Source organism: Lates calcarifer, linkage group LG10, assembly GCF_001640805.2.
Source record: "Lates calcarifer isolate ASB-BC8 linkage group LG10, TLL_Latcal_v3, whole genome shotgun sequence".
NCBI classification, from domain to species: Eukaryota; Metazoa; Chordata; class Actinopteri; family Centropomidae; genus Lates; species Lates calcarifer.
The window spans coordinates 22596854-22620184 of NC_066842.1; the positions used below are offsets into that span (position 1 = coordinate 22596854).

The 23331-nt window shown below is 40.5% G+C and overlaps 1 protein-coding gene across 1 annotated transcript in view; it reads left to right on the top strand.

The window, feature by feature from the left end:
* The window catches only part of hydin (HYDIN axonemal central pair apparatus protein), a 65621-nt gene that overhangs the window by 34023 nt on the left and 8267 nt on the right, over nucleotides 1-23331 (top strand). The window contains 54 exon segments of the mRNA XM_051073345.1: nucleotides 794-817; nucleotides 819-1037; nucleotides 1130-1201; nucleotides 1203-1305; nucleotides 1823-1953; nucleotides 3567-3694; nucleotides 4219-4355; nucleotides 4491-4618; nucleotides 4748-4861; nucleotides 5358-5438; nucleotides 5602-5751; nucleotides 5871-6110; nucleotides 6652-6781; nucleotides 6894-7037; nucleotides 7235-7405; nucleotides 7534-7707; nucleotides 7972-8153; nucleotides 8394-8468; nucleotides 8843-9026; nucleotides 9144-9285; nucleotides 9654-9813; nucleotides 9961-10054; nucleotides 10183-10286; nucleotides 11123-11287; nucleotides 11594-11740; nucleotides 12500-12712; nucleotides 12967-13202; nucleotides 13318-13500; nucleotides 13903-14022; nucleotides 14119-14278; nucleotides 14366-14538; nucleotides 14631-14829; nucleotides 14981-15074; nucleotides 15239-15264; nucleotides 15266-15333; nucleotides 15479-15647; nucleotides 16083-16165; nucleotides 16452-16607; nucleotides 17153-17258; nucleotides 17885-18089; nucleotides 18336-18478; nucleotides 18480-18569; nucleotides 18680-18828; nucleotides 18979-19174; nucleotides 19354-19462; nucleotides 19851-20090; nucleotides 20280-20422; nucleotides 20664-20891; nucleotides 20986-21146; nucleotides 21439-21533; nucleotides 21734-21962; nucleotides 22267-22467; nucleotides 22567-22693; nucleotides 23144-23309. Coding sequence (XP_050929302.1) covers nucleotides 794-817; nucleotides 819-1037; nucleotides 1130-1201; nucleotides 1203-1305; nucleotides 1823-1953; nucleotides 3567-3694; nucleotides 4219-4355; nucleotides 4491-4618; nucleotides 4748-4861; nucleotides 5358-5438; nucleotides 5602-5751; nucleotides 5871-6110; nucleotides 6652-6781; nucleotides 6894-7037; nucleotides 7235-7405; nucleotides 7534-7707; nucleotides 7972-8153; nucleotides 8394-8468; nucleotides 8843-9026; nucleotides 9144-9285; nucleotides 9654-9813; nucleotides 9961-10054; nucleotides 10183-10286; nucleotides 11123-11287; nucleotides 11594-11740; nucleotides 12500-12712; nucleotides 12967-13202; nucleotides 13318-13500; nucleotides 13903-14022; nucleotides 14119-14278; nucleotides 14366-14538; nucleotides 14631-14829; nucleotides 14981-15074; nucleotides 15239-15264; nucleotides 15266-15333; nucleotides 15479-15647; nucleotides 16083-16165; nucleotides 16452-16607; nucleotides 17153-17258; nucleotides 17885-18089; nucleotides 18336-18478; nucleotides 18480-18569; nucleotides 18680-18828; nucleotides 18979-19174; nucleotides 19354-19462; nucleotides 19851-20090; nucleotides 20280-20422; nucleotides 20664-20891; nucleotides 20986-21146; nucleotides 21439-21533; nucleotides 21734-21962; nucleotides 22267-22467; nucleotides 22567-22693; nucleotides 23144-23309 — 7867 coding nt within the window.

Genomic DNA, 23331 nt, shown 5'->3' on the forward strand with positions numbered 1-23331 from the left:
AGCTGCATCAAGTATTTTACCTATTCATTCACACTAAAAACACTGGTGAGAGGAATCACATTAACTTTGCATATTACTGTGTAGTTTTTCACAGTCTGGTCTTTTGTACTTCCATTCCCTCTTTTAGTATGCAAGCCATCCGTACCAGTTATCATTGATATTCAAAACAAGGACATATTGATTTTTGATTTAGTTGAGATGAGCAATTCAGCAGAACATTTCTCTGACCTTCCTGTCTGTTCAGCACTATTCTCTCTTGCTTTCTTTTCTCTCTTTCTTCCTCCATCTCTTGCTCTCTGTGTTGTTGTCTTGTATATACTAAATTGAATTTATCCATTGTGGTTAGGAAGTCCTGAAACAACCCCCCCTTTTTGATGCATATGTGGCCAGCTGTAAACTGTCCCAGATTTTGAGCAACATTTTTAATCACTTTTTCTGTTTGTCTCTCTGTCTGCCTCTTACTTTTTCACTTTTAACACTCAAAAACAGTTCCTATGTGCCAAAATCAGAGTAACCATTCTTCTTCTTTCCACCTTATCTTCATGATAAGGTTATTACCATAAACCATTTGGTACCAAAGGCCAACATCATGCATGCATTTCTAGAAAACCTATTTGTTTCTGGTACCACTCTATAAGGCAAACACTCCACCTAAACACTAGATGGAGTAGTTTTTCTAGAATTTTTGTTTGCCAAATTAATTAACATGATCTTCAATGAATATTAAAGTACTGACAGTTTTAAAAGGACCAGGGTTGTCTCTCACCCCTCAGTCTCGCTCTTTTTGTTCCAGCTTTTTGATCATGTAGCAGAAGCTGGAGGTAACCCTAAGGAATACTGGCAAGGTTGGATTCAAATTCAGCATCATACACCCTCAAAAGGAGGGGAAGGATGTAGCCGAAGAGGAGGCAGGGGGACAGAGGAGGGCCCTGGAGGAGGAAGAGCAGCAGCCAGATGCAAGGCAGCAAAAAGGCAATGTGCTGATTGAGGAGGGGGAGAAGATCAGACCTGGCCAGCTCGTGGTCATCCCCACCTTGGTGAGCTTATATTGGGGTAATTTCAGATGTGTAGGGGTCATTCATCATGTATGGGGTTTTTGTCTATTGTTGTGTGCATCTGTGTGTGTCAGGGTTACATTGATGCTGGTGCGGAGCAATGCCTGCGTGTGTTTTACCTCCCTGGCACCCCTGAAGTGTTCGAAGAGGCGGCTTCAGCTGCAGGTGGCTTTCTTACCCCCACAGGATATCACTGTGACTGGAGAGGGAGTGTTCCCAAGGGTCAGCCTCAACTTGCCACGAGACCTGTGTATGTATAGACGTGCACTCAGACACAGATATGATTGTATCCTTACCCAACAAGCCAAAGGATGAGGATTCACAAAGCAATATGCAAGTTTCTTTAAATCTATTTATTAGCTTGCAGTGTACTAAATTGTATATTTGTTCTGTTTGCCCCCAATACAACTATGATGTCAGATAGTGTAAAGAAAAATGCATATATGTAATGTAATGGACAAACTCATAGCAGTAAGCTAGAGGGTGCTTAACATGTAATAGTTTATTCATCCCCATCAGGGTATTGCCAGAGAACAGGGTCAGCTACAGAACAGAGCTTTCCATTAGAACAGAATCTAGCCTCTAGTACTGTAGGTAATCCACATTTTGCTGTTGTATTTTCTAAGACTTCTATAGCAGAAAGTATTGATCTAAAATCTAGCAGTGAGGACTGGTCTTACTAATAATCACCATGCTAATAAATATTGAGACACAAACTCTCAATATGTCTATGTCTGCACTGATATGACACTATGATTCCCTTGCAGCTGAGGAGTGCTACGGTGATGTGGTGCAGCAGGCCAGAGCAGCACTGGAGGCAAATGGAGTCAAAGAGGAGCTTATGAATGGGCTTACCACTGGTGGAGGAGCAGCAACAGAGGACAGCTGCACACTCACAGTTAGTGACTAAATTAATAACATTGATGTAATGTCGTAAAAAAAAGAAAAAAATGAAAGCATTTTCTCATAAAATATTGAGAACATTATGTTTGTTCTAAACAACACCTTAATACTAAACTGTTGGTTAGGTTAGTTAGTTTTTCATGTTTTATGTTCATAAAAAAAAAAAAAAAACAGTATATGAGGAAATAATTGTGCTAATGTGTTGTGCATAGACAGGATGCTGCACCTATACCAAATATATTGTTTTCCCACATGGGTAAGGCAGTACTACTACATCTCTGCTGTTAGTAACAAGCGCATTTTGCAGGGCTTTCCCTTCTTCTTATCTTTATATTGATTTTCTAGTCAGTCCTATTCAGCCAGACAAGTACCACTGAATCACAATGGAAATTGCTATGTTCTGTCCACCCCTCAGTATTTATTGATGGTTTTATGTGTTGTCTCAGTGACATCTCTGCTATTTCTCCTAACCTCTGCAGTGAAAATGCAGACATTTTCTCCACAGATAAGGATAAAGGCTATGCTCCTCTACAGAATCTGAATTACCTGTGTAAAAAGTGACAAATTGGCAACATCACCACCTTACCCACAAAAAAACATGACCTTGGTGACTTTCTGTCTGATGTTATGGTGAAAAAATAAGGGAAGAGGATAGAAAAGTGATTTGTTTTTGCTTGAGTCTCCATTATAATTTTTACACATCTATAAATGCATTATCAAGTCATAATTACACTGTGACTGGTCATTATTATAATTTAAGACATCTGCAATTACAATTAATCTAGTGAGAGCAATGATTTAATAGAGGAGGGATCCATCCCCTGGAATGGGTTGGTAGACTGAAGCTATGCATGCTATTAAGCTGCATGGTTCATTATTTGACACTTTAATTCCTTACAGTTATGTATCTTAATTACCATTTTGGATACCTTAAGCAACAATACTTGCCAAAATGCATCAGTCAATATAATATATAGCACTGGAGCTATAAAGTAAAAAAATGAAGGTGTCTGGAGGTATAATTAATTCTAGTGAAAATTCCTCTTAAGATTTCAACAAAAAGCTTATGCAGTTTTAAAGGGACAGATCTGGGATATCTTCAGCTACTATTCTGACTGGTGGGGATATACTATGTATTGTAATTGTAGGCATATTTAGATTTAGTCATTCTGATCGGTTCACCTCTTGTTAAAGATATCAATACTGTGCATGTAATTTCCATCTTCGCTGCACCAGTGCTTGTAAGAAATATTGACGTGGGCAATGGATCACTCTGAATCTGTAAACTTCAAAGCTCTCAACCACAAATCTCTTGATTATGAGATCCTCTGAGGTCATGGAGCCAGCTTTGCTTTACAACACCAGCATCCTTTGCTTCTTTGCATCACATAAAGTTATATCTGAAAATATTTGTAGATACAATAACAAAACTGAATTAGTTATCATTCACTATGACTAGTAAAAAATACATTTGGGGGTACCTTAAATTATTGGTCTCAGAGTACCTGTCAGAATGTACTGATTGCTTATGTAACTTCTCAGTATTTTTTTCAGTAACTTTGTCTTTTGTCTCCCTCTCCCTTTCCCTTTTTGGCATGCTGCCTCCAGTATGAAGAGCTGCTTCACATGGAGATTGAAAGAGTATTGGTTAAACAGAATGCTCTTGCTGTGACTGGTAGCTTGCTGGAACTCAGAGACTCAGAGAGTTCCTCCAGAAAGTGGTACAAACTTAGCAAGTATGTAAAAACACATGCAGACACACACACACACACCACACTGTGGTTTAACAGATGGTCCACTCAGTGGACTGAAGTGAGAACTGTGTGAAAACTGTGTTATGGAATTCAAAGGGTATTTGGTTAATGAATAATATCTGGCTGGATATGTTTTTGTTCTGTAGAACTTGCAAATTGGTGGATGTCATGGAGTGCATTTGCTGTTCACTCAAAGCACATTTTGAGCCATTGTTTCATGGATATATACTACAAACTGGGATACATAAAATAGTCAAGTTGATGCTAAAGGCAAAAAACTATGAAACTGAAAAAAAAACCTCACACATGCAAAACCAAAACTTGAATAACTATTTCAATTAGTTTTAAACAATTAATTTCAATCACTTGAATTGAATGATAGTATTATAAATAAATAAATATTGGCAAGCTTTACTTCATTAAACAAACGTATGTGTGATGTGGATGTTGGTTGTTGATTGATGTTTTATTTATCTCTCCACTCCTCCCCCTTTCCACTCCTCCAGATTCGTGCTCCCAGAGTACATTCTGGATTTTGGTTATGTCATTCCTGGCAAAATCCTCAGTCATATTGTCAGTGTCACCAATACTGGATCAGTACCTGTGTCCTTCCATGCCAATCACAAATCTCTTGTTGGCACAGGTAATACAATATATTAATTGTCTTGTCTTGTAGCATTTTCAGTTATTTATCTCTCTTTCTTATTAAATGTGATATCTCAGTGTTACTGTGAGACAATTAAGCACAAAAAACGTTGATTGTACTGTTTCTTCAAAGGTTTCAGTGCCGAATTTGAAAGAGTGAAGAACATGCCCTGTGGCGAGAAACAGACTTTCACAGTTAAATTTGATCCTCAAGGAGCCAAACTGCAGATGGGGGATATACGTGTTGTCATGCCAATACAGGTAAGCATGGGCCTACATAAACATGTACATGTGCACAAACATTGTTACTGTTAATGTAATTGGGTCCTTGTGTCCCTTGGTAATCATCTTGTGACCTTGTTCTTAAGATGATTATTTTTGGTTTTGCAGGTTGCAGGTGGCCCCGTGGTGCAGGTGCGGCTGTGTGCAGTGGTGACTATGCCAGCCATTACTGCTTCCACAGATACACTGCTGTTTGACACTGTACAGTGTGGCATGTGTCAGGTAATAGAGTATGATGAGATGGCATACTACTACAATACTATTACATAGTGTTCTATAATCTCAATTCAAAACAAATTTACTGCCCATTTTATTTTACTTTATGTTTTCAACATGCAGTAGAGGAAGAACAGAAAAGTAGGGGAAAGCACAAATGCTGTATACAGCTTAACACTACTGAGTGAGGATCATTAATGAGAGACCGGTACACCGTCTTGCTGTGGTGACATGTTGCAATTGTTTACTGTAAAATAAGATTAAGTAGATCATTCCCAAGGACTTTTCTTGCAAAGTTTTTCACTGGAAGAGCTTAAACTTTGTGTAGTTATACATCAACCCCAGCTTAATACTGTAATTAATGATTTCATGTTGAAGTACAGCAGCACAAAGACCATGTATACTGAGACAACTTAAACTAAAATTATTCTGCTTAACAAAGACGAGAGGGCTGTTGTTAAAAAACCTTTTAAATCCTATGTTTTATAACCTTCCCCATCAGATGAAAGCAGTGCAGCTATTCAATCATGAGTCTGTGCCCTGCCACTGGAGAATAGCTGATGAAGTTAAGCCTTTCAAAAAGGTAAAATGAATGTCATTTTATGGATATTTTGGTGAACATTTCCAAACATTTTTGCACATTTTAATGTCCACATAACATAATCTACATCTACATGACATACAGAGACAAATGAAGACATAAATGCATCAAGGTGTCACCTACATCTGTCCTTGCTCTCACTCAGGTAGATAAGTTCCTGCCTCTTTACCAGCGTAAAAAAGTCTTACAGGAGCAGCGACATCCTCCAGTGGTGTTTGAGATGATTCCCTCTTCTGGCACGCTGACTCCTGGAGAACGAGTCAATGTCCAGATAAAGTTCAGCCCTGCTGAAGAGGTAAGGATCAACTGATTTTAGAGTTTGTTTCATTATGTGACTGCGTTTATGAAATGGTGGAAGACTTTAGTTTTACAATATAAATTCAGCAACTTACTGTATACACTATGTCTTTACAGCATGCTTACAACAGGCAGCTAGTGGTCCATGTTGCTGAGAGCACCCAGCAGGTGTTCATTACAGCCCATGGTCAGGGTAGGGAGCCACAACTTGAGTTCCTGCCATCGGTGCTGGAGCTGGGGCCTTGCCTGCCTATCAGCACTGAGGTTGAAGCTGAGGTCACCGTCAAAAACCCCTGCTCTTTCCCCATTGAGTTCTACTCCTTGGAGTTTGACACGCAGTATCTCGAGGAAGAAAAGGTAGTTCTGCATGAAAGAAAGAAACAAGGCCACAAACCAGATTGGAATCTGTAATCCTACACTTATGTTTGTCAGGGTTTTACAATGACTTTTGTGGTGTCATTAAAAGGGATTACAGGGTCACTTTCATGTGAAGCAAGAAATCATCCCTTGTCTAAACCGGCCAATACCAATTAATATGTTTAAACCACATATTAGAACTCAGTCAATCATTTTGCATCTCTAACTGAGCAGTAGAACATTGCAATATGTGTTGATATGCTCTATCCTTCCCTGTGCCCTTTATCCATCTTTTGAAACGACCATAGAGGGTCACAGTCAGTCTTAGCTCTTATATTAACCGCAATACTTTAACTAATCAGAAACTAACAAAAGATTAGCTGCCCTTAAAAAGTAACATCACTTCCTGTGCAGTCTTTTCTTATCTCGTCATGTGGTCCCCCGACTAATTATCACATTATAACATTTTGTTTTCAGTGTTTCCATTTTCTTCTCTCTGTTTCTCTTTTTGTCCTTTCATCTCTTATGTCATCCAATGCAGATCTTGCGTCTGATGCAAGGTTATGATGAGAACAACACATTACTGCTGCCCCCCAGGGTCCCTGGAGAAAGTCTTCCCACAGAACTGCTCAACTACTACAAGGAGTATTGCTCTCAGCTGAAAGATGATGGTAGCTTCAGGCATTCATAGACACTCATGCTCATCTACAAGCATTGAAATCACATACCTGCATATTATATCAGCGCCTACCTGTTTTAATGTAATCTACCTGTGTGCACCAGAGCTGAAGGAAGACTTGGATAAAGAAGAAGCTGAGAAGGATGACGCACAGGAAGAAAAAAAGCGGTCAAATCAAAATGATACCCAACAACCAGACAGCAAAGAGGAAGAAATACCCACTAACACTGTGAAACCAGCTGGATTATGTGAGTATAACCCTTTCATAAGCAGACTCAACATGCTAATAAAAGTAGTCTGACATGAGGAAAGTAAAATTCAGGTACTTTGTAGATTATGTAAGATTCAATTTAGCTTCAATTCAGCTTCACTTTTAAATTTATTGTCCCTAAAGATTTTTTTAACTCATGGCTTTCTTTCTAATGCTTGTAATTTGTGCATTCAGTCATTTCAGAGATGATCAGAGAGGTAAGCAGTGGGAGACTGGGACAACTAGAAATGACCCCCGTTTCCAGAGCAATTGCCCGCCACATGTGTGTTGATCTGTCACCTGAGGCTCTGGCTGCACGTAACCGCAGAGGAATTGCTATTATTGTGTATGGAGCCCCACTGACAGGTGAAAACTGTAAATTGGGAAAAGTGAAATTAAGACTTTAAAAAAAACTTGAATCGTTGTAGTCAGTTAGATGGATATGATGAGTACCTATGGGTAAAATGGTCCATATTTCCTGTTGCTCTTTCTAGATAAGAGCAGCACAGTAGCTGCTCTGACTTGTCACTATGGAGGAGCAAGACTGAGTGTTGATGCTGTGGTTACGGATGCGCTGATACATTGTACTTCACCTGCTAGCTTGACAGCAAGACAACTTTATGACTTGGCTGTAGCCGAGTATGCTGAGAAGGAGGCTGAGGAGGCTGGTAAGCATCATATATACATATGCAAAGGGGAGTTGCTGTGGCCTAGAAGTTAAACATGTGGCTTGTGATTGACAGATGAGTAAAACTTTCCTGTACTGTCAGTGTGCCATTTAATGAATTATTTAATCCCTAAGCAGTTCATGGGAACAGCTCAGAACAGTGCTTGTAATTACGCATTATAACACCACCTCAGAAGAGAATGAGAAGTGTTCAGTTTGGATGGGTAAATGAAGGTGAAAATAAATATATACTACCTGCTTCCAGCTCAGGCCAATGAAAGCATCACAGAACTGGGACATGCAGCACATCTTGAAGCCTCAGATCCAGCTACCAATTCAGCTCCAGCTTCCCTTGATACTGTGGAATGTCCTCCAAAACCCAGTGAGGACCACAGCACTGGAAATGGATCCAAGCAGACTGACAGAACACATATTGCCCTTTGTCTGGTACATTTTCTTAAGTCTTCTGGTCATCTGTAGTAAAATATCACACAGAGCTGTTTAATCACTGTTGTTTTTAGATACATATTAGTTCAAGCTACTGGATGCATCTGTATCATTGCAAGCAAAATACTCCAAATCAGAAAATATATGAATATACAAAACATAAAATAATAATACTGTAAATATATGCAGTTTAATAATTAAATATAATGAACCAGTTCCTTTGGTGTGATTTTGCTTCAGGAGAGAGGTGTGATCACACTCAGCAGTCTCCTACCTGATCAACTACTGGCTGACATCCTGGCAGAGAGATTTCAGGTAACACATGCTATCACTCAGAAAGATGGCAGCAATGGTCTGTACAGCATATTGTAGTAGAAGATTGTGTGACACATGACAAAAAGTTTCAAAGTACAGAGTTGATTTGGGGACAGTATCACAAGACCTTACATATTGTTGAGTGCAGATTAGAATTGAAATTCAGGATGCGTACATCAAAAAGACACAGTCAGCAGGATGGAAGGTTACAGGCTTACAGCTATTTGTACTATCTGCAAACTGGCAGATGTATGATATGTATTATGTGTAACCTTTAAAAGAGGCTGAGTTTTACATGAGTTTCACTTGTCATGTTTACCTTTTTTGTCTTCTCATTGTCATTGCTTTTGGTGTTGTTGTCATTGTGATAACAGTTAAGTGATTGTCACCGTGGCATAGTGATCGACGGCCTGGAGTCTGTGTTCACCCAGTCAGCGGCAAGCACACTGCAAGTTGTCCTTAAGGCCCTTAATAACCGCAAACACATCTATGTAGTCAATTTGTCTGACTCCTATGCTGCTCTGAAGGCACAGGAGAGAGCACAGACAGAAGCTGAAGGTAAAAAATGCTCCAGCACACACATACATTGATTTATATTTGAAGTTACCATATTATTATTTCTTTGCAATAAGGTTGATGATACCATATGTGGAACTGTCTTTGTGTTGCCTTCAGAGGCTCTGCAGAGGGAGAAAGTAAACAGGGAGGAGCAGTGGTTACAGGAGCTGGATGAGGAGGAGTATGATGCTCTGTCAGAGGAGCAGAAAGAGCGTATTATCCAGCAACACAGAGAGAAACTCCAACAGCAGAAACTCAGGTACTGACTGGAAGTTGGGCAGTCACATTGGGCATCATCATTCCTATCCTGAAATTCCCTTACCTTTTTTTTTTTTTTTTTGGTTTACTCATGTGGGTATTATAAGTTGGATTCACCAAACTCTCATTAACTGTGTAAACGTTTGTTTCAGCCTGATGAATGCCACCTGTTTGTGACGAGGTGTGCATTTGTGAGGCTTGATCATTTGCATAATCTAAAATTGCCATATAAAGCTATCTGTTCCATTCCATTTGTGGGCAGGTGTCATTCACACCACAGAGCCTCAAGTCCTGCCATCAAAAATCAGCAAACAAAAAGATAACACTTTGCTTGTGTACTGTATGTATGTGTGCCTGTGTGTGTATAAGGGAGCTTGAGCGAATAGTGAAGGAGCAGGAGGAAAAGAGGCAACAGGAGGAGATGAAGAGGGTGAGAGATGAAGAGTTGAAGAAGTTTAAGACTAAAAATGGTGGAAAGAAGGATAATAAAGACGTGTCAAAGAAGAAGAACTTGCTAGAGGGAAAGCAGGTCTGTATATGTATCCCAGTCCAACAGTCCTCTATTGTAAACCAAAATACATGCATGCTCCCATAAGCACATATACACAGCAAATAGACACTTACTTAGTCTCCCACTCAGTGACTATGTAATTAATTTGTTTCATTTCTTCTCCAGTCAACAGATGCTTTGAATAAACAGAGGATATCTTCTGGTAACAACTCTAAAGAATCACTGGTGGATGCAAGAGAGCAACACAATTTAAATGAAGGTGCAACCACTGTAAAGTTTTAAATTATTTTTACCAAGAATACTTTGAACAATATACAGTAAACAGCAGTGTATAGATTGTAATCTGACTGGTTAGTTGCAGATATATGGTGCTCTTTGCTTCTACAGGCCATCATAACAAAGAGGCTGTTAATTTACAAAAGCAGTCAGAAGAAACCGTAGCAGTACATGCAGAGTCTCCTCAACCCACGGACAAGCTGGAGAGAGAAAAGGTAGGTTTACTGCTGAGTAAACGCAGTGACACACTACACATTCTTAAATGTTTTACTTGAATCTCACTATGGACCCATATTGTATTATACTTGTTGCAAAAGTCTGGCAGTGTACCATGCAGTGCTTAGTAAACCACCTTGCCGGCTGTTGTAGTATGAGGGTGGAAAATGTTGTGCTTTGGGGTTGTGTGACAGCCAGTGGCACAGGAAACATTACACAGAGAGAGAGAAGAATAGCTTCCACTAAACAAAAGCAATTCTGTAGGCAAAGGTCCTGTCAAATATCAGTCAAGAAATGAGGATGGCTTCTACAGCAGGACAATGATCCAAAGCATACCTCAAAATCTACCACGAATTACCTCAAGAAACACAAGCTGAAGCTTTTGGCCTCACAGTCCCCCTGACCTGAACATCATTGAAAATCTCTGGATCTTTAACATGGTGTGTCTTCCAGGCAGCATAAAATATCTCAGAACTCGAAGTGAGTTGCACAGAAGAGAGGGTGAAAATCCATCAATCAAGAATAGAAATACTGTCAGCTGGCCACAAACAATATTTGCAAAATGTGATATCTGCCAGACTACTGACTTAGTAAGAGTAGGGTGCCCAGACTTTTGCACATGCCACATTTTTTCTGTTCATTAAATTTGGGAAATAAAAAGTTTTAAAAAACTACATTAACAGAGAGAGAGAGACTCATTCTTTAATGTCTGTCTGCTGCAGGGATTGTTTTTATTTCTTTTGAAAATATGAAATTTAATCCCTGCAACTACACTTAGACTGTAATATGTAATATTCTTTCTCTTTTTCCAAACCGCTTCTGCTCCCCTATTCAGTCTTCTGTGGATGAGCTGCAATCTCAGTTTAGTGCATATGAGCAGAGCCAGATGCAGGTGGAGCACATTCTGCAGCACTGGGACCGGGCCCAGGGCTTGTTACTGGTCCCGCTCCCCAGTGAAGAACCACCAACAGTGTCAGAGGATGCCCAAACAGATAAACAGGTCAGTTTGCTGGCTCCAAAAATACCAAGAAAGTTGGTTGTCACTGATCATGTGGTTAGTGTCAATTCCTTATTAACTACCATAACTTCCAAACCCACCAAAGTGGTTGCTAGAGGGACATATTTGCATACTCAGAGTGACATTTATACTTACACCATTCTTGCTAATTATACTCAGCAAGACAAACATGGAAAAATGTATTACTTGTGCATAAATGATTAACAGACTAACTGTGTACACAGAGCCCTGTTGGCAAAAGGAGTAAGAAAGCCAATAGCAAGACCATTTCTCCAATGCCCAGTCCAGATGGCAGCACTAGCTGACCCAGAAAAGGAGGGAGACAAGGTGTCTCCACAGGACATCATCCCTCACATTGTGCTTAATGTAAGAGAGAAAGACTATCCAAGTGCCACAGAGCTGCTCAGAGACAGCACCCTGCCTCCACTGGATAAGGTAGGATTAGCAATTGACAGATTTTTCTGCTTTTTGTCATTAGTATAATTTACTCTCTGTTTCTTCCCAAAATGTAGTTTTTAAACACTTGATCCCCTTTCAGTTGATTCACTTGGTACAACACAAAGTATGGGATATCACATTCATAGTTTGTGGGAGGATGACCAGGAGTCTTTGTTGCCAGGCCAGTACACTGCGGCTGTGTCTCTTAGCCAGGACCTCATATCCTTCTTCTCACTGTACCGCTATGTAGCTGAAAAACTGGAGACAGAGTGTACCCCTGAGCCAGCGTCTTTTTCACGGAGTTGACATCATCACCGAACAAACTACTGTCCACCCTCCCCTTCTCATTGAGATTAGATTTGCCTCAGATCACAAACTTGTGTTTGTCCCACTGCACAGCACTCTCCCTGGTGGTTCAAATATCGGGGTCGTTTCAACGGGGCGGAAGGGGATCTGTTTTCCAAATACCCAGTGCCCTCTGTTCTTTTCCATAATCAACCACAGTGCACTCCTGGGATGACAGATACATATATGTGCAGATGGGGCCTCACACACACACACACGGTCACAGGTCATCTGTCTTAAAGGCATAAAATAGAGGTATCGTGCCCCTCTGTGTGGCCTGATATCCCATACTTGTGTGTTGTACCTCATTCCTCTCCTTCAGGGAACAGAAGTTGTAGTCATAACATTTACTTTTTTGTAAGTTTATTATCATTTCCTCATCTGTTTCCTTCTCTCTTTTGGTGTTTGTAGGTTTTGGATGATTTAGGGTTGGGACCCAGCGGCCCACCCATCCCTCCTCCTGTCACCTTCTCTATTGTTCCTTTCCCCAAAAACAGGGAGCAACCTAACAGTCAACTCTTCTGTGACTGTTTCACCTTCCTGGTTCCTTCAGGACCAGATGAACAGGGTGAGGAGAAGAAAGATTCAGAGGAGGATGTACAAGCATCAGTTGTTAAGGTAATGGTAACTTCACACAATAAATGAAATTACACTTAGATATACACAGAACTCAAACATTGTTTTTGTGGCAAGAGGCAGCAGGATTTACTGGAAATGTGCTCTTAACTTGAAGAACAATTTAGCTACCATGTAATAAAAGCCTCCAATTAATAAATCAAAAGTACAAAGTGATTTCAACATTAAAAATGTTCATCATAATGTCAAGTGTCATTCATAATGGCATTTTGTGTGTGTGTGTTTGTGCACACTAAAGGAAGAGGCAAGTGGCACCAGCATCTAAAACTCGCGGCAAAGGCAGCGTGAAGGAGAGTGCTGTAGCAGAGAACAAGGAGAAGAAGGGCAGAGAGAGTCAGAAGAGCAAGAGACGAACTTCTGCCAAGGCAAAACCAAAGGTCTTGGACCAGTCCCGCTCACCTTTACGTGCCTCCACCATATCTGACTGCACTGAACAAGACCAACACCAAGGAAACTTAGAGCTGAGACGTAACCAGAGGCAAGGGAAAACACACGGACACACCTTAAAGGACACACTGTGGGGCTTTTTGCTCTGTTGTTGTCATCACTAATTGTAAACATGCATGTGCATTTGTGTGTGTACGTTCGTGCAGGCTGACAACATTTCGCTGGGTTGTACCAGCCAACGGTAAAGTGGTTCTGAAGATCTGGTTCTACTCAGACTCCCCAGGGATGTTTGAACAGACCTTTAACTTTGAGCTACTGGGGACCCAGAGACAGTACCAGCTCCTCTGCAGAGGAAGTAGCACCTATCCCTCCATCTGCAAAGACTACCGGTCAGTAAACATTGTTTAACAACTCAGGGTAGTGGTATAGTTGGTACAGATGAGTTACGGGAGAGAAAGGGAGGGGTTATTACAGATAAAAATACATGACAACAACACAATAATTGAACTTAATGTCCTGTGTTCTGAAATACTGTCTTCATCTACATAGAGAGTTTTTTCCATACAGCCAATCAAAATCAAATCAATCAATACTACTCTTAACAAAACATTATCCGCACATGGCTTGTAGATATTACTGTTGCTAGTGCCACTCTCTTATTCTCTTATTTCCCTCATTTCAATAATAAAAACAGATGATAATACATTTAAAACATACAACACTGACTGCACAAATGGATGACTAAATGGGATTTCAGTTGGATTTAACGTTATTATATGTGGTTTCCCCAGGACTCTTTTTGCTCTCAGTAAAAAGGTGCCAAAAATGGAAGAAGGGCTCCAGAAGACTTACATAGTCAAGGCTGGATATTTTGAGTTTGGACCATTACTGTGTAGCAAGACCAGAGACAGGTAAGAGACAGAGTGATGGAGGTGAAAGTGTGTTTCTATCATTCTTTGTCTTTATATTTATTATATTCAGACTTTTACATGTCTGCATTTGTGTAGATACAAGGAAAATAAGTACCCAGAGAACACAGAGAGACTGATGATTCATAACAATTCGGGTCTGGAGGCTGAGGTTCAGTTCCATTTCCAGCATGACACACAGGCCACCACATATCTGCTGGACCCTCCAGCCATGACTCTCAAACCAGACCAGAAAGAGGTACCATAGCACTGTCTGGCATTACCCACTGAATTAATACAGATGACTGTAACAACATTAATACATGTGAATATTCTGCCCTGCTAGGAGTTGACAGTGTGGGCCTACCCAACAAAAGTGGGCCAAATGAAGGACAGTGTAGTGTGCTGTATTAAGGACAATCCAGAGTCTGTCATCATCAACCTTTCCTGCTGGGGCGTTCAGCCAGAACTGGAGCTGGAAAGCAAGCATTTGCACTTTGACAGGATTTTGCCGCACAGGTGCCAAAATTTGGAATACTAATTCAGGAAAAACTGAATTGAACTGTCCCTTTTGTGATGATTAACCTCCCCTGTTCCATCCCTCTCTCTAGGCGGGACAGCCGTAGTGTGATGTTACATAATAAGACAGCTCTGCCTGTATCCTGGAGACTGCAGGGTGTGGAGGAGTTGGGTGATGAGTTCAGTGTGCCGCAGGATCAGGGCATCATCTCACCTAACTCTTCTTTCCCACTGAGTTTACATTTCAGGGCCAGGAGGCCACTCCATATTAAGAAGATTCTACGTCTAGAGGTGAGATACACAGCATAAGAACGCATTAAAAACAGTGAAATTAGCACATGCATATTCCATTATGACTGGAGATAAAGTACACCTTTAAAGCATCTTTAAATGTCAAGGGTTATTCAAAAATGTGGAAAACTGGTTGTGTGTTTTGTTTCAGGTGTCTGATGTGGAGAAGATTCTAGGCATTGTACACACTGAAAACATACAGGTCACAGCTGAAGCCTATGATATAGCTCTGGACATCTCACCAGGTAGAAACTGTAACAGCTTATATTCTGTTAGGGCATGTACCCCTGATTTTACCCCTCATCTTCCTGTTGTAAGGTGACAGCATTCACCACTGAGTCACTAAGCTGCTGCTCTGATGTCATAATAATGAAAAGTAATGTACTATATACTCTTGTGTCTGTGGCAGATGGCTGTCTGGACTTTGGAACCATTCAGAGTCTTTGAAGAGACCAAACTATCTCTCAGGATGAAAAACCAAGGAAAATATGAAATAGCCTACAAGTGAGTTTACCACAGTATTCAAGTATGAATAAACTGGACAAGTGATGCCCTGTGCTTCAGTTTTGAATTTGAGTTCCACATCAGTTTTATTTCATTGTGGGACTGTTTTTCACTTTTATTCTTTATTCTTCTATCTTTTCATAAGGTTTACCTTAGAGCAGACGGACCCAACCCAGGCAAACCTAGACTCCATTTTCACTGTGTCCCCCCAGCGTGGTACTCTGATGCCCCATGAGAAGCCCACAACTGTGCAGATCCTCTGCAGACCCAACACTGAAGTTTTAATTAGAGAGCAACCTGTCCTGCTTTGCCAGGTCAGAGCAATACAATGGTCTTACTGATCACAGAGCTGGAGGTTCAACTATATATTAAAGTCATATTGGAACAGAAGAGGATTTTTTGACCTTATCAGCAAATGTTTGGTACTTATACCGATTTGATTGGATTTGACTTTTGCCTCATTCTAAGGTTAAAAGGAAACAGTTTTTACTTTATAAAAAAAAAAAAACTAAAACAAGATTATACGTACATCAAGTACAGAAACAAGATGCTTCCAAAAAACTGTTTCGTTGAGACTGTTAAGACATTACTTCGTCAGCTTCATGAGTCACTGGAATGTAGTTTCATTTCTTTTCTTTTTATTTATTATTTATTTCAGACCCATCTTAGTTATTATATTAACTTTTCTCCTGAAGTGAGAGTCAGTCCAAATTAAAAACTTTGATGCTAACTGAACTTCTCTTCTGCAGGTAATTGAACCCAACATTGGGAATGGAGGCGAGACCATAGCCATCTTAGCCATTAAGGTGTCAGTCCAGTCTGTCTTCTCCAGGTTAAGGCTTGATTCATACTATCATGTTACATATGTCATGTGTTAGTAATTATGAAACAATTGATTCTGATTTAGATTGTGTTGCACCCCTCTCAAAATTGTTTTCATTCTGTTGAATGGTCATCTTTTTGCACCATTTGACATCACAGTACATGCCTTGCTTTGTAAATGTATTGATTATCATCCCATCGCAATCTGCATGATTCATTGTTTAGTTCATAGAAGGCAGCTCTGAAATTCAGATGCACAATTAGTGATGCATTTCTTTTTTGGCTCCTTCTTTTAGGTACAAGATCACACCTGCGTGTGACATCAACTTTGGTCCACTGGTCTATGGCTGCAAGAAAAGCCAGAGCTTCATGATTGAGAACAATGGAGTCTTTGAGACCTGTTTCAGTATCTGCCGTATGATCAAAGACCCTGTTCTACTAAGGAGGCCAGGGTAGGAGAACAGAACACATACAGTAAACATACAGTATATACAGGCACGCAAACCATGTCTGTTGCCACGTGATAAATTCCATTATTAAGATGTAATACACCTAACAAACCAAGTTTCAGTGAAGCATCACTGTGTTGCCAATCCCTACAAATGTTTTATGACCTTGACTAGGCGGAATGTGGTGCTTTTATGATGAAGCTAAACTGAAACAATATGGACTAAATTTACCAATTTATATTCTCTATGCTCTGAATAAGACTAGAACCACTAATATGATGGTGGAAGAGTATGAGCAGACACAAACAACTCGTGGTTTGACTGGAGTACCTTACTGAAACAAAAGGATAATAAGAACTAATGTGGTTTGTGTGGGCTGTTTATGTATCTTTTAATATATATACAGACATATATATTTATTTATTTCTAAATATAAAAAAAAACATCTTATTGTGCATCATTACATGTCCTTGCCCAATAATCTAAAATCAATTTCTGTGAAGATCTTTAAAATAGATTGTGGTTTGTGTCATTCATCCTGTTCACAGGGGTCCAGGTAAGAAGATCCCTCGAGAGAACCATTCACAGAGACCTACTGGTGCCAGCAGCAAAGTGAGAACTGAGTCCTTCCAGAGAGACAGTAATAGTATACAGGTGAGAAACTGCTTGTGGAGATGAGACCAGTGGTATTTAATTGATGCAGTTTTGTTTTGACAGTCCTTTCCATGTTTGTCTTTTGAAGAGCTCAGAGAGTGCTAACTGCTTTCCCACAGGGATCATTATTGAAAAAGCATGTAATTCTTGTAAGCTTTCATCCTCTGTGTTCTTTTAACATTTTGCGGATTATTATCATTTTAGTACATACAATGTGCACAGCACAGCTAGAGACAGTCTACTAGATTCTTTAAGATACTACATTATTTAAGCATGATTTAGAGGTAGCTAAAAGGGTCATTTCACCTAAATTACATAAAGGCATATTGTGTCAATTAACTTCAGTTGTATTTAGCCTAGCCGTGACTTTGAAATTAGTCAAACTACTAAAATTACTAAAAAAATATTCAGTTAAAAATAAATCATAATAGTATTGTATAATACTGAAGAAAAAACCCACCAGGCAAATCTGTGGATGTTTGTCTGCATTGTGTCTCACTTAACTAATAGACACCAGAGACAGTAATGAACACACACACACATCTTCCACATCTCCCCATTTCTGACTCCTATTTTCATTTGCACCTCTTTTTCCTTCCTCTGATCCTCTCATGTGCCCCCTCTAGAACTGCCTCACCATGGGAGTCTTCTCAGTGTCTCCCTGCACAGGGAGCCTGCAACCAGGGTCTCAGCAGGTGGTGACAGTGGACTGTGCAGCTGAACAGCTGGGCAGCTGGAACCAGGGTTTGCTCATTGACATCAGTTACCGTGACCCCTCGGACCAGCCTGAGGGTATACCATACAGACTGCTGGCTGAAGTCTGCAAGCCAGGTAAGAGCTGTGTGATCTTATTCTGTCTTATTTGATTGATTAGCCTGACCAAAGTTATGTCTGGTCAGTTATGCATATAATGTCATATTATACCCACGGATTATTCTGCTGTCATAGGCTGTGTAAACATGGGTCACAAGGTTGCAGGGTCTACATCAAGGAAATAAAGTAAAGAATAAAACTGGACTGATGTCTTTCTATGCTTCTAGTTAAAAAGCTATTTCTTTGTAAATTTTTGTTTCCCAGGCATTGTGTTAGACATGGCCTCCATCTTTGAAGAGCATCATCTCTGCCACAACAGCAGACAGCTCTCCTCTGAGCAGTTTTGCAGTGCTGAAGGCATTTATGTCCTGGATGAGAATAAGTTCATCTTCAACAAAGTGCTAGTTGGGCGAAACTGCTCAGGCTCGCTTCAAACTCACCAACAATAACAAGGTGCCCTGTGTGCTCAGCTTGGCCATCAAATATGGTGGCACGAAGGTAAGGCCTGTAAAGCTTTGTGGGGTAGATACATGGATAAATATGTACATAATGTGACTGTTGCTGATTGTGTTACAGTGGGTAAAAAAATGTCCTGTATTTCCTCATAGTCGTCCCGGGCCGTGGAGGTTTTTGATTTGTCTGCTACAACAGTGAGCATTCCCAGCCAGTCACACTCGTTTGTTGTGGTCACCTTCACACCACAAACAATGCAGCTATACAGTGCTGTGTTTGAGGCCACGATGGAGGAATCCAGCAGGTATATGAGTGCATGACTGTTTCTGCTACTTTGGTGTTATCTTTGTTGTTTGTTTGTCTTTTAATTTCTACTACCATTATGAAAATGATGCCAACCCTTGTTTGGTCTTGCTGACCACTGTCCTCCTTTTCTTTCCACTACTGGATCCAGAATGACACCCACCTATAAGACAAGGGTGCTAGAGTTTGACCTAATGGGAGAGGGCAATCTGCCCAGTGTGTGTGTGGTGCGTCCAGCTCTGAGGAACAGCAGAGGAAGCCCAATGTTGCAGTTCAGGCGGGTATTGGTGGGGCGGAGACATACCCTGCCACTGGTGCTGCTCAATGATGGAAATGTTCCAGCTCAGGTGAGACACATTACTCTGTCTTTATTTTATTATTGATCTCGGCCAAAACCTTTTTTTCAAAAAAACATCTTTTAGCAATATTAGAATTTTGGTTTTCAATTGCAAGAAAACCAAAATCCTATCTATTTACAATGGCCATAAGAACATAATATAACTTTTTTTGTACATTTGTTGTCTAGGTCCAAATTGATATGCTGGATAAACATGGTGTGTTCACCCTCAAAGCTGCTCCTGGAAACACTTGCAGCTCCATTCACTCCACACAGCTGAAAGGCACCACAGACTCAGGTACAACCTGAACCCATAAAACTCTGTCTACAGTAAATACATTTCCTCTTTGCTTAAATTATTACTTGTTAGGCTTATGTAGTAAGATTTTGCCATAGTTCTCATGCACTAATGTTTCATCAGGCTCACTATCATCCACTTGTAGACGCTAAGTCCTGAGCACTGGATCTTCACAGACTTTAACATACTGATGTCAATTTGGATTACAAGCTGCCTTAAATGTTCATGTTTCACTAGTAGTGGTACATGTGCAAGAGTAGACGTAAAGCTATTCTTGCCTATAGTATGTGTACTGTAGTTAGTACAAGTGAAAAACATGTTTGATAATTTTCAGCATAGGCTTCTGTCCTTTGCTCGAGGCAGTTATCCCGTTTTCCTTCTTCCACAGAGCATCAGTTGGTGCACAGAGCCATTCTTAGGCTGAATGTAAATGAACAGGTGGAGTTTGAGGTCAGTTTTTCCTCTGACAAGCCACTAAATGTCACAGCCAAGATGACACTGCAAGTGGAGGACAACCAGTACAGCAATACCATAATACAACTGACTGGAGAGACTTACCAGGAAATTGTCTCTCTTGACAACATCAGCAAGTCATTGCAGGAAATGGATCAGGGAGATGATGACAGAGGTAAGAAAGAAGGTTAGGAGAGTAGAGAGAGAGAAACAAATCATGTTTTAGAAATGGAGAGGAAGAGGGTTAAAGTAGGTACACTGATCATTAGGTCACTTCTGGATTGAGAAATGTTATGTAGTGATTTAACATGGACGCTTGTTTCTTAGACTGGATTTATCTACAAGGCATATTTCTCATTCACAGGTAATTATGAGTCACTGAATTTTGGTGACTGCCATGTAGATTGTCCTTACCAAGAGAGTTTCACCATGACCAACCACAGCAGCTGCCAGGTGGTGAGGTTTGAGTGGCCTCCTGCTGGACCCCATGTCTTCTTTTCTCCACAGGTACAGCATTGAAGGAAGGAATGAAAGTGTGGCTATAGAACAGGGGCAGGTTTATAAATGTTTAAATATTGGCAGACTGGGACACATTCAAAAAAGAGACACAAACTGCTACTGTGCGCCTGGCTATTGAATGAAACCAAAAGTACAACATAATATCTATTATAGTAACATTGTGAAACTATGCCCTCTTTTTTACAGTTTTCTCAGGGTGTAAATAAAAAGAATCTGCTTTCTATTACAGGTGGGACACCTTCATGCTAGTTGTTCTAAGGAAGTGACTGTCACCTTTAGCTCCAATCAGCCAGTGACTCTGAACAACCAGCCAATGAGATGTAAGGTTTGTCAGGTGGAGTTCCAGCAGCCGCTAGAGCAGGTGGCTGACTGGGACGACCGACAGAGGACAGTCCAGTGGCTGAGCGCCTCAAAGCAGGCTTCAGGCACACAACCACAGCAACCTGTGAAGAATAAGGTATACATGCTGACTGTGATGTTAAAGAGATGTTGATTAGAGAGTTACCAGTTCACAATTATAGTTGAGCAACCATATAAATGTTTGTATGCAGGTGATAAAGACAGATCCCGAGCCCTGCTGCTCTGTGGTTGAGGGCTCGCAGTGGGAGTTGGAATTGCGAATCAGCGCAGTTTGTGGCTATGTGAAGTTCAGCTGCAACACCAGCACCATCCACTTCAAAGACACTATGCTTTACCAAACCAGACTCCACCAGTAAGTCAGGCATTTTGCACAGTATATGCTGTTTCATTTAGTAAATTTAATAGTACTGAGCCAGCCAGTGATCACACAAAAGATGAAAGGAAAAGTTGACAATCAAAATCAAAATGATAGTGAATTTTGGCCATCAAAATGATGATATGGGCTTAAGCTGGACCTAGATTAAATGGTTGTATACCATCTAAGTCCTCCATCTTTCTGACATTCTACCATAGTGGACACCAGAAAATCCTGAATATATATAATCCTGTATATCTGTTGTGTGTGTGTGTGTGTGTGTCTGCAGACTGGAGATAGTGAATGAGGGTAGTGTCAAAATGGAGTTCTCCTGGCAGGTCCTCATGGATCCAAGCAGCAAAACTGTCAACAGTAACCAAGGAGGTAGTACAGTAACATACTATGTCGTGAAGTTTACTTGTTAACATTTGATCTAACTGTGATTATCAGAATTACCTGTTTTTGCTGCAACATTTATAGTCCTATGGTGAATTTATCATGCCATTTGAATTATTTTAAAAGTGGAGGATGCATCTGTGTAAGTATTAAAATATGTAAATGTGGCCATGTGTTCTCTGTAACAGATGGGAACTCCATTTCTCGACCTGGCAGCAGGTCAGCAGGAGTCTTTACTGGAGTTCGTCCTGCCAGCGCTCTGGCCAGCGTGATGTCTCTTCTGATGGGGAGTCCTGAGTTGCCACCCTTCAGTGTTGAACCCAACATGGGGGCCATAGAACCTGGTTCCATGCAGACCTTCAGCTGTCGCTTTTCACCTCTCGAGGTGGCCCAGTTTCAGGGCAGGCTGTTGTGCAGGTTAATACAACGTCAAGCTGATACAGTAACTACTAACAAGGCATCTTAAACTTTGTACTCAATCTGAGACAACTTACAGAATTTCAAAAAGCTTTGAGTTTGAGCTTGTGTTACAGTGTTCTGACTTGTGCAGAGAAATTACCCAGGTAAACATTAACTTTGTTAATTCAGGATCATTTTAATAAAAAAATAAAGAATATCCCCTTTAATGTGGAAGCGCTAAAAAGTGAGTGTAAGGAAGTGAATGGATGTTTTCACTAGAATCATGACATGGACACTTTTTTATGTGCACTTTTTTTTTCAGTATCCCCAACTTGCAGAATGGAGATCAGGCTCCCTGTATCTCAGTGTTGGGCTGCAGCCTACAGCCAAACTGCCACTTTGACCTTGAGGACTCAGACTACATCAGTGGGAACCGTCGGAACCCTGAATTTAGGGGCCCTCTTGACCCTAACACCAGAGTCATAGAATTCAATGCTGTTGGCCTCTCTGTGCCATCAAAAAGGTAACAGAGACAGAGAGGCAGGGATGAAAGCTTTTTATCACCATCAGAGTAACCCCTAACATTTTGAAAACGTGTATATGTACTTGGTTTACTCCACAGATGTTTTATTGTGGTGAACCCAACCAGTAAACCATTTTCTTTCAAGTGGAGGTGTGAAGACGCAGGTGGCAGCCCATTTCAGTGTCTCACCCCGTGTGGTACCATCCTGCCTGGGAAGAAAGTAGAGGTAAAGATGGAGACATACAACAGTCTTAAGTCCTAAAAGAGTGGAGATATCTCATAACATTTTCCCACCATTTTCCTACATTGTATTATCTTATTCACCTCCACTCATCTTTTTGTATTTTATTACACATCAGCCAATCTCAGTCTCCCTCCTCATTTTCAATTTTTGGTCTCAACCAATCTAATCTTAACTACACCGTTCCTTCCATTTAATCCAATGCCATTTTGATATCAAATTTTATTTAAACTTATCTGTACTAGTTGGTTCATCACTCTTCCATTCCTCTTTCCTCATATTTATCAATCTTGTTATCACCCATATTTTTCTTTAAATGACTTTTACATACTGCACATCCTTTCTTTTTCTTAAATTGTTAGCCATTTGTAATCCTGTGGTCTGTGTGTGTGTGTGTGTGTGTGTGTGTGTGTGTGTGTGTGTACGTGTGTGCAGATGTGTTTTGAATACATAGCTGAGAAACTGGATACGGTGGAGTCATTCTGGAGCTTTGTGACTGAGACTCTATCACTGTCTTTTCCCTTCCTGTGTGTGGGCAACACCAGAGAGCCGCTTGTCTATCTCAACAGAGCTCACATTGACTTAGGAGAACTGCTTGTTGGTATGTTACATACATCCACACT